This window comes from Crassostrea angulata, chromosome 3 (genome assembly GCF_025612915.1).
Source record: "Crassostrea angulata isolate pt1a10 chromosome 3, ASM2561291v2, whole genome shotgun sequence".
NCBI lineage: Eukaryota > Metazoa > Mollusca > Bivalvia > Ostreida > Ostreidae > Magallana > Magallana angulata.
Window position 1 is genome coordinate 31,903,595 of NC_069113.1, and position 13,556 is coordinate 31,917,150.

General features: G+C 32.8%; 3 protein-coding genes across 4 annotated transcripts in view; 1 reads left to right on the forward strand and 2 right to left on the reverse strand.

Moving 5' to 3' along the window:
* The window catches only part of LOC128175042 (E3 ubiquitin-protein ligase XIAP-like), a 79,803-nt gene that overhangs the window by 19,782 nt on the left and 46,465 nt on the right, over positions 1–13,556 (forward strand). The window contains exon 4 of one of the 2 annotated variants that reach the window (XR_008242628.1): positions 12,644–12,675. The exons of the other annotated variant lie outside the window; for it this stretch is intronic. The gene's annotated coding sequence lies outside the window, so the exon portion shown is untranslated. The remainder of the gene's footprint in view (positions 1–12,643; positions 12,676–13,556) is intronic. 2 annotated transcript variants of the gene reach the window in all.
* On the reverse strand, positions 607–12,391 carry LOC128175041 (uncharacterized). The gene is made up of 14 exons (XM_052840426.1): positions 11,797–12,391; positions 6,954–6,980; positions 6,616–6,709; positions 6,382–6,475; positions 5,982–6,061; positions 5,753–5,846; positions 5,112–5,136; positions 4,809–4,863; positions 4,148–4,245; positions 3,769–3,887; positions 3,525–3,590; positions 2,863–2,909; positions 2,592–2,743; positions 607–1,748 (listed from the first exon to the last, which is right to left on the reverse strand). The coding sequence occupies exons 2-14, from the start codon at positions 6,964–6,966 to the stop codon at positions 1,522–1,524; spliced, it is 1,164 nt and encodes a 387-aa protein (XP_052696386.1). The 5' UTR covers positions 6,967–6,980; positions 11,797–12,391; the 3' UTR covers positions 607–1,521.
* LOC128175038 (BTB/POZ domain-containing protein 1-like) lies at positions 6,990–11,788 on the reverse strand. Its single transcript, XM_052840422.1, has one exon. It carries the CDS (start codon positions 9,127–9,129, stop codon positions 7,879–7,881), a length of 1,251 nt encoding a protein of 416 aa, XP_052696382.1. The 5' UTR covers positions 9,130–11,788; the 3' UTR covers positions 6,990–7,878.

The following is a 13,556-nucleotide window of genomic DNA, read 5'->3' on the forward strand; positions in this document are numbered from 1 at the left end:
GCAATTGTTCATATTGGTAATAAATGATATCTTGATAGATTGCAAGAGCCATTTGAAAGGACAGGACCAGTCTGCATGCATCCATTTGCCCATCTCATATGTATACCAATAACCATATAGAAAGAATATACTGTTCTATGATCTGATTTTTATTAATATGATAGTACTTTGAAAGGACTGTAATTTACAACATTTACATCATCCAGTGTCTTTGTCTGTGATAACACTACGTATCGATTTTGTACTATATAACCCATAATACAAATGACGCCAAATTGAGGCGCCGGCGGGGTTTGCTTATTTATAGTTAAAGATTTAATAGTACGATGGCTTAAAATTATACAAATATAAGTAATAAGGAATCATTCTTTGAATATTATAAGGTGATAATTTCGGTCGGGGCGTGATCAAATCTATCATAAAGCCCTTCGGGCTTTATTGGATTTGATCACGCCCCGACCAAAATTATCACCTCATAATACTCAAAGAATGATTCCTTATTCCTTATTTAAAGTGACCAAAATTACTGAGATCAGATTCTATGTTTGTACATGTCGTAATAAAGGCACAAACACTTTAAGCATCAAAAGCAATTCAATAAATACATTTTACTTTTATATAATTTATTTCACAATAGTTATACATGTAATGCATTTGACATAATCATTACATAATGGGATTCCATGATAACATTACAAAGAGAGAGCTCGAGCTTACATGTATTATAGGTAAACTTTATGGCTGGTGTATAATATCTCAATCCCCCTCCCCATTAAAAAAGCATACATATAAGATATCTATGAGCCAATGCTCACAAGTGATACCCCTGCACTGATGTGAATATACAAAATAAGCATTTAACTGGAGGTTGACTGAGAATTTTGAAAAAATGAATCCAACTATATTGCCTTCTTCAACTAATAGAAGTAAAACTTTCCAGCATCTGCAATTTATAGTTGCTGAAAAAATATAATTTCAAAATTTAATCTAAAAATGAACAAAAGCACAGGTCATTTGACAAGAAGTTGATGTCCAATTGGTACGAAAACATTCCACCATATGACATGTCTAAACAAAGAGAGTTTTAAAATTTCAAGCATCTACGATTAACAGTTGCTGAGAATTAAATCTTTAACTAAAATTTATTTGAAAACTTGGGCTAAAAAAAAATCATTTAACAGGAATGAGGATGACATCCCATTGGTATGAAAATAAAATGGCATGCCTAAAAAAAGAGTGTGTTCAATTTGAAGCATCTGCATTTAAAAGTCGCTGAAAAAAAATGTGACAGTGAGTTTTTACATGTACGAACGAACAGACGGACACACGGGTAAAACAGTTTCTGAAGCAGAGGTATAAAAACTAAATAATGTAGATACGTGCATGTACATATACATGTAAATGTATCTGATTTGTTAAAAATTTAAGACTGTAAAGCTGGTTAATACAATTCAGCTGAAAATACAAGCAACATCATCTGACACCCATGAGTGATTACACCTTTTACTTATTAAGTCGTTATTATATAAGATTCATTAAATGTGTGATGCTCTCCTGCAGAAATATGTAGAGTTGACGAGCAGAGGTCCAGTCTCCCAGGGCATCTGGCAGAGGCAGACCATGCTGGTGCAAAATTAATGTTGCCACATGTGCAAAATCTTCATCAATTTGTTTGAAGTTGTTTGACACAAGTCCCTGTAAACGAGCCACTGTATTGTGAGGAACTGAATGTATGTACTGTGAAGCACCTGAAATGAAAAATTATTATGTTGAGTTGTGCATAATTTTTCATTATTAAACATGTTTACCGTATACACAATTTCAACGAAAGAAAACGTTGCCCAGTTCAGGCCTTGATGTTCAACCAAGTAGCCTGTAGATGAATTGACCTGTCAGGAAATCTAATAGTTGCATTTTAATTGTCATTTTGGAGTAAACCCTCATCCAAGACTTCTCTTACTGTTGCCCCCATTTTAATTTCTGGTGTTTACCAACAGCAGCAAGTTAAGCAATTGACTCAAGAGACTAAAAAAATGTTCGCTATATTTGGCCACATTTGTCACCCCACTCTAAACAAAAATCCTGAACCCCTTTCCCATGGGCAGAAAATTTCATAACTTTAGAAGAAGACATTCTGGGCATAACAACAATGCATTATCTTCCATCACTGAAAGTACTGAAGGAAATATAAATAAAATTGTATGCATGGCCATATTTACACTTTACTTTCCTCTAATCCTTAAAAAAAAAGAAATCATTAATTCTGGAGAAAAAGTTAAAAATGTCAAAAATTTAAAGACAGATTGACTATAAACAAAATGTGATCGGAAAGCTCAATCCTAGCCTTTTGCTCAGGTCTTTTAGCTCAAATGAGCTTAAAATATTCATGTGCAATGTACATGTTCATGTAAATAAATCATGCCTCAATTTACATTGATTACTGCATTCTGCATAATATCTACCAGTACATACCGGTATGTAGTAGTACTATTTAATAATAAAATAACATCATTTTAAAGTTTTACACATAACTTCAACACAGTCAATATCAATTATTATGTATTAAGCAATGTTTCTCAGGAGATTCTTACCAACAATCTCTGGATTTTTAAACAACACATCTGGAATGCCTTGTACTGTATCTCCTAATTTCTGTCGCCGAATCAAATGGTTATTCCATTGCTCCATTATTTCCTTTAAGTCTTTCTTTATTAGTGGGAGGTAAACATACTGAATGCAGAGTCTATATAAATTTCAAATCTTAATATTAGTCAGATGTTTCTTAACAGTAAATTTATATTTACTTTTACAAAAATTATACATGGTAGAGGATTTATGAGCAGATACCAATTGTGTCCATACCTGTGTATAGGATTTCCTAGCACCAGCAAATCTTCATACACCAAATCCTAAAGGAAGAAATATTAAACACACAAAATGTCAAATAAATACATTACAATCATTTAATTTATACAATGTACATTAAAATGTATATACATTCAGGGAAATAGATCCTTCAGACCATGTGATCCATTTCAGTCCTCTGCACATGCAATTTATTGAATGGTACATTTACCGTATACATAATAAATACGTGAAATTTTATAACAATCAAATGTTGGTCTAGCACCCCCAACCCCACCCACAAATTTAGTCTAGTCACAATTTTCGACCACACAAAGTACACATCATCAACTATGACATCAATTGAAAAAACTTTTTCATTTAAATAATATATACACAAAAAATAGTATGAGAGTTTAATTTGTGCTACCGTGCAAAGAAAACCAAGTTTAAACTTCATGAATACTGTTGTGCATTTATGTAGTAAAAACTCAACATAACCTGTGCCTGTAAACAAGTATCTAGCAAAATGACAGATGTTCAGCAATCAGTACAAAATATCACTTACATGTATTAATTATGTCTAAAATTAACACTAAACTGTAAGAGTATAAATTTTTCAAGTATTGTCAATGAAATATCCCATTCAATTTGCTCACAGTCATTTTTAAAAAGAATACCTTGAAATGATGTATCCAAAAATCTGCCCTCATTTGTCTCAAAAGACCCCAGAACCTCTCAATCCTCTGCAATGACATGATTTACATGTTCTTATCTTACTTTAAAACACAGGGACTATGAGATCACACCACGGTCTTAACTAACTGGAGAATCATATTTATAGAACTCATGGACACTTGTGCTATAATATCATGTGAGCTAAAAAATTCACTTATAAAATATTTCTATTTTATTGGTGCTCACCTGATTTGCTGTAGATGTTCCCAAAGTAACCGAACTGCAATTTTCTTTCAAACAGGAATGAAATGTGGCAATGATTCCATTTTCTGTTCCGGGATCAGCACGGATTTTCTGAGGACAGCCTATTAATGCATGAAATAAAAAAAAATATAGAAAATTCTCAATATTGGTTAACATTAATCTGTCATAAATTAAATCCGAGCACCCAAGCAGATTCTATTGCATTGCAATGCTAAAATGCATTTTCATTTCTTATTGCTGGGGCACCTGAGATAAAAAAGGAAGAAAAACCCAGCTGAAACTGGAAACTATAAACATAATGTAGCATACAGTTACTAACATTTGTCAAGATTGAAAACAAACTGTCAGAAAAAAGTCTAACCTTTTAGCAATTGCACAGCACTAAGATAATATTCAGCTACAACCTCTGGCCGTTTATTGGTTATATCTGCCTCCAACCATATCACTCTTCGAGAAAACCTTTTAAAATAACAATACATTATCAACTATTTTTAAGTATGCTACAGAGATCATGGCAATTAAGCAATTAAAATCAATACATTTACTTTATATTTGGCACATAGTTTACTCATAAGTTGACCTTTCATTGGAAAAAAATTCAAGGAAATTGTATGGTTGAAACATTCTCCCCCGAAACTTCTTATCTAGTAATTCTATACCCCCTGCCTTAATGTTATATACAGCAAAACTCGGTTATAACGAAGTCACTAGGACCTAAAAAATTACTTCGTTATATCCGTAATTCGTTATAACCGTATAAGAAATTCATTCAATTTACATAGCTGGGGATCCAAGGTGACTTCGCTATATCCGTGAATTCGCAATATCCGTGTTCGTACTAAACGAGTTTTACTGTATACCGGTACATGTACAGTGTAGGTATTAATTTTCATCAACATGAGTAAGAATGTTCGAATTAGAACAGGTTTGATTTAAACGTGTGAAAATTACATGCATGAAACAGTTAAAAATGTATGGGGTGTTCTTTTTTTACAAATTGTAGAAAAGTATAGTAGATTTACCCATCGATGCACCCATGAATGCTTATTCCAAATGGCTTAAGCTTATCATATCCATCTATAAGGAAAAAGTGCATAAAAATGATTGAAGGAGGATTATCATAATTAAGACATCATCAACATATAATGTTAATGCTTTAGGCTTCAATGAATATGAATCCTATTAAATCTACCTCATTACAATCTATGAATGCAGTAAAAACACAACCCTATTTTGTACAGTGGTATTTTTTTTGGAAATCAAATAAAACGGAACCATGCACCAATAACATCAGAAACAAAAACAAGCACCAACAACAAACTTACCCAAGTGCCATACAAAGTTTGGACCCTAAATATGTAGACAAGTAAAACGATTTGTCAGTGAATAAGCTATTTGGAATATTTGGAATATTAGTGAAGCCAAAACTAAGAGTGAGAATTTCTTACCCTTATTTGGCCAATATCATAATGATTTAATAAAAGGCCATAAAGGAACAAAAGTATCTCCAATTTAAAAAAACTAACAAAATTACAATAACAATGTTAAAGATTCATCCCTTAGTACTAAAAAAGACTTGTACGTATACATTTTTATACAATCATTTAAGGTCTAGATCTAGTAAATGAAAGGTGCCTACAAGTTTATGAAATTCAGGATATATGTTAGGTTTGTCCAGTTTCGAATAATGAAATATAGAATGCCTACAGTCTCTCCAAAAATGGCATTAAACAAGATATTGGCCTCCTCTTTAAAATAATGCCAAATTGAATATATGTATCGTGATTTCTTTCCATGATTTAATATCAAATATGTCAAGAAATTGTTTCATTTCTACATAATTCCTTTTTAGCCCTTAATTATTGGAAAAAAAGAACCAAATTAATTATGACGTCATAATGGTTCAAGCACCAAATAGACACTCTGGCATCATTTACCTGATCTTGACCTTAAATCTATCATTTACCCTGCTGAAATACTGCCTTCGTCTTAGTCTTCTTTGTTTCCTTCTTCTGACTCCATCTTCATCCAAAATTTTTACTATTTCTCTTGAAATAGATCTATTTTACAAAATCAATATTTTTAAAGAGCAGTTTTACAAATTTGAAATAAAATCACCATCATGCATGGAATTAAAGATTTTTTCAGATGAAAATGGAATTTATTGTTCATCATGTTCATAAATGAACCATTACCTGGTTACATTAAAATGGTATTTCATTTTCAGAGTTCTTCTTAGGTTCTCTGAACCTGCACAACCATTTTGTATCTCTATCTGGAAGAGTTCATATCATTCCTTGTCAGAAATCTGTTACTTCAGATGGCTTAATAGTTGTGGCCATATCTAAACTACATGTATTTAAACCTCTTCGAAAAGAAGAGTTCAATATATACAAAGACTTGAAATTAGACTAAATATCGTAGCTGGAACATGTCAGCATTTATTTTTACCTTAAGTAGAGAACTCAATACATATCATATTTCTAGGTGCATCTGAGTGCTAATTTGTTGACCATTCAGCCTCCTTAATTGTCATACATAATACTTTATAGATAAATATGGGGGTTTTTTTAAAGTAGCTTGTTGCAATTATACCTGTGACTTTTCAAATACTTCATCTATATCAATTTCCGCTAGCCTCCTTTTCAAACCAAGTCTAGGGAGTAGTTTTCTAACTAGGCAATTATAACTGCATAAAATGAATAAATATCACATTTATGATCAGAATCCTAGTATTTGGATTACAGAATGCATTAAACTCTATTACAATATTTCTAAGATGTGAATTGAATACACACACACATATCAATCAGACATTGTTTTAGTTACCTTATATTATAATTATTGTTTCTCTGGATTAGGTAATGGATAAGTCTGCTGTTGAAACCCTTATAAAAGTACTCCTTGATTTTCTTGTGTAGTTCTAAAGTAGAAAATAAAGCAATCAATGTGAAGATTTGTGAAGATAAGAAATAATGAAAATCTCATAATAAATATACAAATTTAAAGGAGAAAATCAGTTAATAAACCTTATTGAGTGCCAATGTTCAGGAGATAAATGATCATAGTTATCATCAATTATATTATTAGAAAACAATAGTAACTGCTTTGGAAATTTGGCTGCACTGAACATACACATATTACAAGTGAGATATTTCAATTCTTACCTTGTTGATTCATTTCTTTTAAACAAACTGAAATACAGGAGAAGAGTTGTAATTCAAATTCAAACAAACAACACATATGCCTCCTTGCAAGGTCAAAATTTAAAAGGATACATTTTGCATTTAGATTGTTGAAAATGATAAACAAAGGCTTCTATTAAGATATTAAACAGATATAAATAATAACCCACAGTCGTCCCAGGGTCTTTGATATTGTAAACTTATTATATATAGGGTTCTAAAGAAACTGATTGGTTTAAATGTACATGACCTATTTATTAATAATATTCAGACTTTTCTTTAATCCGGCCATGTTACCTAGAATTTTTTTCAACCATAAATAACTAAAGAGCAGACCAAGCAGCTTTCATATACAAAGTATATAAATCCATCTAAAATATGGTTATAAGAACTTCATTTTCTTGTATTTACGATTACAGTTATACAGCATTTCACCATTCCAATTATAGAAAAATATATCTTAACTTTGTCCTAAAAAAAACCCATACCCATTCTGTTGAGACGGTCAGACCGGTTCGAATACCAGCGCCTGCTAGCTCAGTTGGTAGAGCACCTGACTAGAGAAAATTCAGGGGGCCCGGGTTCGAATCGGTCTGGTCCATCATTAATTCTCCCATCCCATTACATTTGGTGCCGTAATTTGAACTGGCATTGACCTCCAATGCTTTTTAATCTTTAATCCAATAATCAAACACAAGGTGTCATACACTTAATCAAACAATAGAAATGCAAGTTTTCCTTAAAACTGCTCAAACGCAGCGATGTTTTAACTATTTTTGCTCTGGATTCCTTTTATAAAACTAAACAGTACAAATATAGATTGACAGTAAGAGCATTCTTTTATTTGATTTGTATGTGTTATAACACAAGAAGTACATTATATCAATGTACAAATTTTCTGTAATTATTAATGCAAAATAATTCCTTTAATCTGTCCTCTTCTTGTGTTTGTAAGACTACACATACTGTCAGAAAATGTGACTGTCACAGTTTTTTTTACCTCAAAGGTTGTTTTTATACTTGATAACCCATCAATGCCAAAATACACATCACATCCAGACATGTGCACAGCAACAGTATACAACTTATCTTTTTCTAAAGTAACATTGTTTGCAAAAATAAATGAAAATTCACACTCCTCAGTCAACTCTTCACGTACTTTTTCCTTCAGAAGAATATTTTCATCACACGATAATGCTATTTCAACTAAGACTGAGACATTGTAGTTGCCATACAAAATTATTCCATGAAGTTGCATATTTTTATCTACAGAAACTACAAGTCTATCCCCATTTAGTTCATCACATTTCCAAGTATTTCTTGGACTTCTTGAAAAAAACCTAACAATCTTAATGTCCTTGTCTGACTCACACATACGAGAATGAAAAGCTGGACCAACAGTGTCCTTACAAACATTCAATGAATTTAAATATAATAGTATTTTCATTGCATAATCATCACTAATAATATTTTGGTACACAACATTTTCAATGAAAAAAGAGGCGGACATTCTGCCAAACCTGATATTTGGAACAATTTTTTCCCAAGTGTCTGAAACATTTCTAAATTCTGAATGCATCCACTTCACTATCAACAAAAATAGCTTCTCTTCATGCATACACAATGTGTTTCGCTTAAGCATCAAATTAACTAGATCTACAGGGTATTGGAAAAACATTTCATTTGCAGGACTATTGGACAGAATATCTCTTGCATATTTGTCAATGTATAACAATGATGATGACACAACATCTTTCAAACCAAATTTGTGCGAAATGAGTAAAACAAGCACGGCTTTTTCAACACATATGGACTGTTGTAGAAAATCTAAACATTTTACAGACAAATCTGTAATCATATAAAACTGTGATGCCTGTATCACATCTTCAACATTTTCAAATGATAAATCAATCTCATGTGTGTACAGAAATTCAATAACAGATCTTGTTAGCGAAGGCAAAAAATCATGACAAATAACTGCCTTTTTTGATTGGTTTGGGTCCCAATTTTCACTCAAACATGTTCTAAACCAATCACTGCTGAGTATAACAACTGTCCTGTGTGCCCTCAGGGTAGTTCCATCTGATAATGAAATTTCCAGATCGCAAAACTCTTGCTGATGGAAGGCTTTAATAAGTTTCTCACCCAGTCTTGCCATCACAGCTGTGATAAAATGTCAAGATGTTCCTTAGTCAAAATAAATTCCAATTGCTTTATGTGTGCATGACTATTTCAAGCAGTAGTCAACTCTTCATATTATATGTACTTCCATTAATTTTTTTCTACATAATCAAGGCTACCACTGTATCAAGCTTGATGGTTGCAAAGCAAATGCTTTCAACCCCCCCCCCCCCCCCAAAAAAAAAAAAACAGAGAGAGAGAGAGAGAGAGAATTTGAACTAGCATTGACCACCTATGCTTTTAATTCTTTAATCCATTAATTAAACCCCAATAAAGAACGTAGCTTTATATCGATATATATATATATCTCTATCAAAACTTTTCCAAGTTTTCAAATGAAAGTAATTTAATTGAAAAAAATTGACTATGCAAAACAGATAGTTTCAACGGTGCTTTCATCAGGAGTTTCATAGACTATTTTTACGTAAATTTACATGCATGTCTTATCAAATTAATAGATGGCAAAAATAAACACATTTCATCAAGAAACAGATCTTTTAAATACTGAATAAAATGTCTGAATAAAGTATAAATAGAAAATTTATCAACTTATGAAATACATAAGCATTAAAAGAAGAATTTTAAAAATCTCAGAATTACATACATACTTTTCTTCAGCTATTTCCGAAGAAACGATTACTGTTATGTTTTAGGCCTACATATGAAACATGAAACATGAGGTCATAATCGAGACTGAGCATGCAACCTTAGGTTTGAGTTTGAGTAGGCAGACAGATCCTACTGTCTGTGTTTCAAACCATTTAAATGTGCGCTCTGTCCAACTACCACACGATTTACATAATATTACAATCAAGTTTAAAGGTTCTATAGATAGTGAAACACCAGTCAGACAATACAGAAATTAAGAAATTATCATCCATCCGCAATCTCATCCAAAATTAAAAAAAAGGGAGGGGGTAGTGGTGATCCTTTTTAATCATCCAAAAAAGATATGACATATTAGCAAGCGCAGCGAGCTCCAAAGACAACGTGTACAAACGAAGGAAATTCGAGTTGAAATCTGCACATTGTTGAGCCTGCCGCATATACATGTACATGTTCTCTATTAATTTGTAGTATATGGTATAGATCTCAGTATGTCTTCTTACCTTGCTTACCCGGCTCGCTATCTGAGTATCAGACTGTATCTGCACTGCAGCTGAATGCACTGTCAATGATCCGCACCCTCAATGATCTACGGGGGGGGGGTCCCATTGAACACTTATCGTATCCTAATTAAATCACCATCCAAGACCGGGGTTTTTAATAATTAGTTACACCATCTATAATCTCAATTTTCAACCGAAATTAAAAGGCGAGAGAGATAGTGAGGGGGGTCAACTCTTGCTGTTGATGCAAAGATACCAGACCCTGCTGCATATATGTATATTTATTTATTTATTTATTCGCCAATCAAGGGCCCTCAGGGGGCATATACATTAAAAAAAATAATATCATGATTATAACAAATAATGAATGAAATAATAGCCCACATTATGTCCAGCTTCGTATTACAGGCAACAATATGCGAAATGATTCATTAATAAAATGAAATATATGTATGGGATTTATGCATGTATCTGTGTGAAATAATGTGTGAACACAACAGCTATACAGAAATAGGGTTTTCTCTAAAAATTGAAGAAGAAGGAGGAAATGAAAAAGTAGAAGGGGGTCTGGGGGTCTTGCTTATAGCTACATTGTGTTTGAAATGCAAAAATAGCCGGGTAATTAAGGCATTATAGGCGGGGGAATTCCCCGCCTCCCGGGTCTTAGAGACAACCCTGCAGAAACAAAGTGGCCTGAAAACAGAGAGTATCAATTCAAGGGATGGTCGTCTACTTGTACTCAAAGTGTTCAAGCCAGTATGCTTTTACATAACATAACAACACCCCCGGGGGGGAGGGGGGGGGTCCCATTGAACACTTATCGTATCCTAATTAAATCACCATCCAAGACCGGGGTTTTTAATAAATAGTTACACCATCTATAATCTCAATTTTCAACCGAAATTAAAAGGCGAGAGAGATAGCGAGGGGGGTCAACTCTTGCTGTTGATGCAAAGATACCAGACCCTGCTGCATATATGTATATTTATTCATTTATTCGCCAATCAAGGGCCCTCAGGGGGCATATACATTAAAAAAAAAATAATATCATGATTATAACAAATAATGAATGAAATAATAGCCCGCATTATGTCCAGCTTCGTATTACAGGCAACAATATGCGAAATGATTCATTAATACAATGAAATATATGTATGGGATTTATGCATGTATCTGTATGAAATAATGTGTGAACACAACAGCTATACAGAAACAAAGTGGCCTGAAAACAGAGAGTATCAATTCAAGGGACGGTGGTCTACTTGTACTCAAAGTGTTCAAGCCAGTATGCTTTTACATAACATAACAACACCCCCCCCCCCCTAAAAGTAAATAGATTGCATATATGTAGTTGATTTATTACAGTGATACGAACAGTCACACATGTACATCTGTACATATTTCGTTATACAGTTATATGCTTCCCTCGTCTCAACGGTCGCATATCGTAATTTGTAAAACATATTACTAAAAAACAGTGTTTAAAAAACTGTTCCATTCGTTTAGTTTCATTTAGTTTAAAATCACTAACATACCTTCTCATAAGCTTCTCAGATCAATCCTTCTACCGTCAGACTACAATTACAGACCGTTACCATGTGCCTTCGCCTTCGGTGCCTATTCAGTTCTTAATACTATACTCAAGCCTTAAGGTAAAGCGAAACTAGGGTCACGTGAATTTCCTCTCAACCAGACGCTTGTTTATAGTCACGCATGAAATAATCTCCTCCACTCTACCTCATTAAAACGTTTCAAATTTCAAGCGTCCAAATAATAACCTCTGCCCGAAAAAAAGGCAGAGATTATTATTGTGATTCGGAATCAGATAATCGTTTTTTTTTTTTCAAGCGTCTAAATCTTTCTACCAACAATAATAATGTCTTTTGGGCAATATATTATTATTGTTAGCACACATTGTGACAATAATAATGGAAACCGAGATGATTGTGATATTTACAGTAATTATCTTCGGGTGTTAGATATGTTGTTTTTCTTTTTGTGTGAGATATTATTATTTTTGGTTAACATTTTTATTTGAGGCAGATTATGATAATTGTGTGCGGGTACAATTATGATTATTGTGGCGTGAAAATAAAAATGTAAGGAAATTGAAGTGATGATTATTTTTGGCAGGACATTTTTATTGTGACCATATTATATAGTAAAATATAATAATAATGTGGGGGTACCATACGGCTTTCCATACTAAACCGAAAATTTGTAATTTTATTTGCTACAATTTTTATAATTAATGCAAGCTAAGAGTGAGGTTATCTTTTTTATATTGAATATGTTGAAACATTATATCTGGAATTCTGGTGTTAGGGCAAGGCAATATTGATTTATTGAAAATGCATTAATTTTTTTTATCCCAACTGAGAGCACCTGCATGCAACAGCAAGCAGGGCATATTGGTAAGATAATGAATATATTAATACTATTAACACATCTTTTCCTTTAGTTGTGATTCTCCTCCAATAGCACATATGTTTTGAATTTGTCTCTGTATTATTGTTGAAAATGTTTGCATCCCACCAATAACCTGTTATTTTTTATTATAATCCTAATATTTGTGACCATAACCCCTATTCTTGTGCCAATGTAGTAATCCTTCATCACCCTAGTTGCAAACATGTTGCCCTCTCAGACATTCAGACATTTTTATCTGACACCCCCCCCCCCCCCCAACAAAAAAAAATGATGGCCGTCCGGTATTTATTTTTTCATGTTTTGTACAATGCACAATGGTTACCATAATTTGAACTTCAGAGAAAAAGTAAACATGGAGTAAAGTATGGAAAGCCGTATGGGTACCCCCACATTATTATTATATTTTACTATATAATATGGTCACAATAAAAATGTCCTGCCAAAAATAATCATCACTTCAATTTCCTTACATTTTTATTTTCACGCCACAATAATTATAATTGTACCCGCACACAATTATCATAATCTGCCCCAAATAAAAATGTTAACCAAAAATAATAATATCTCACACAAAAAGAAAACAACATATCTAACACCCGAAGATAATTATTGTAAATATCACAATCATCTCGGTTTCCATTATTATTGTCACAATGTGTGCTAACAATAATAATATATTGCCCAGAAGACATTATTATTGTTGGTAGAAAGATTTAGACGCTTGAAAAAAAAACGATTATTTGATTCCGAATCACAATAATAATCTCTGCCTTTTTTCGGGCAGAGGTTATTATTTGGACGCTTGAAATTTGAAACGTTTTAATGAGGTAGAGTGGAGGAGATTATTTCATGCGTGACTATAAAC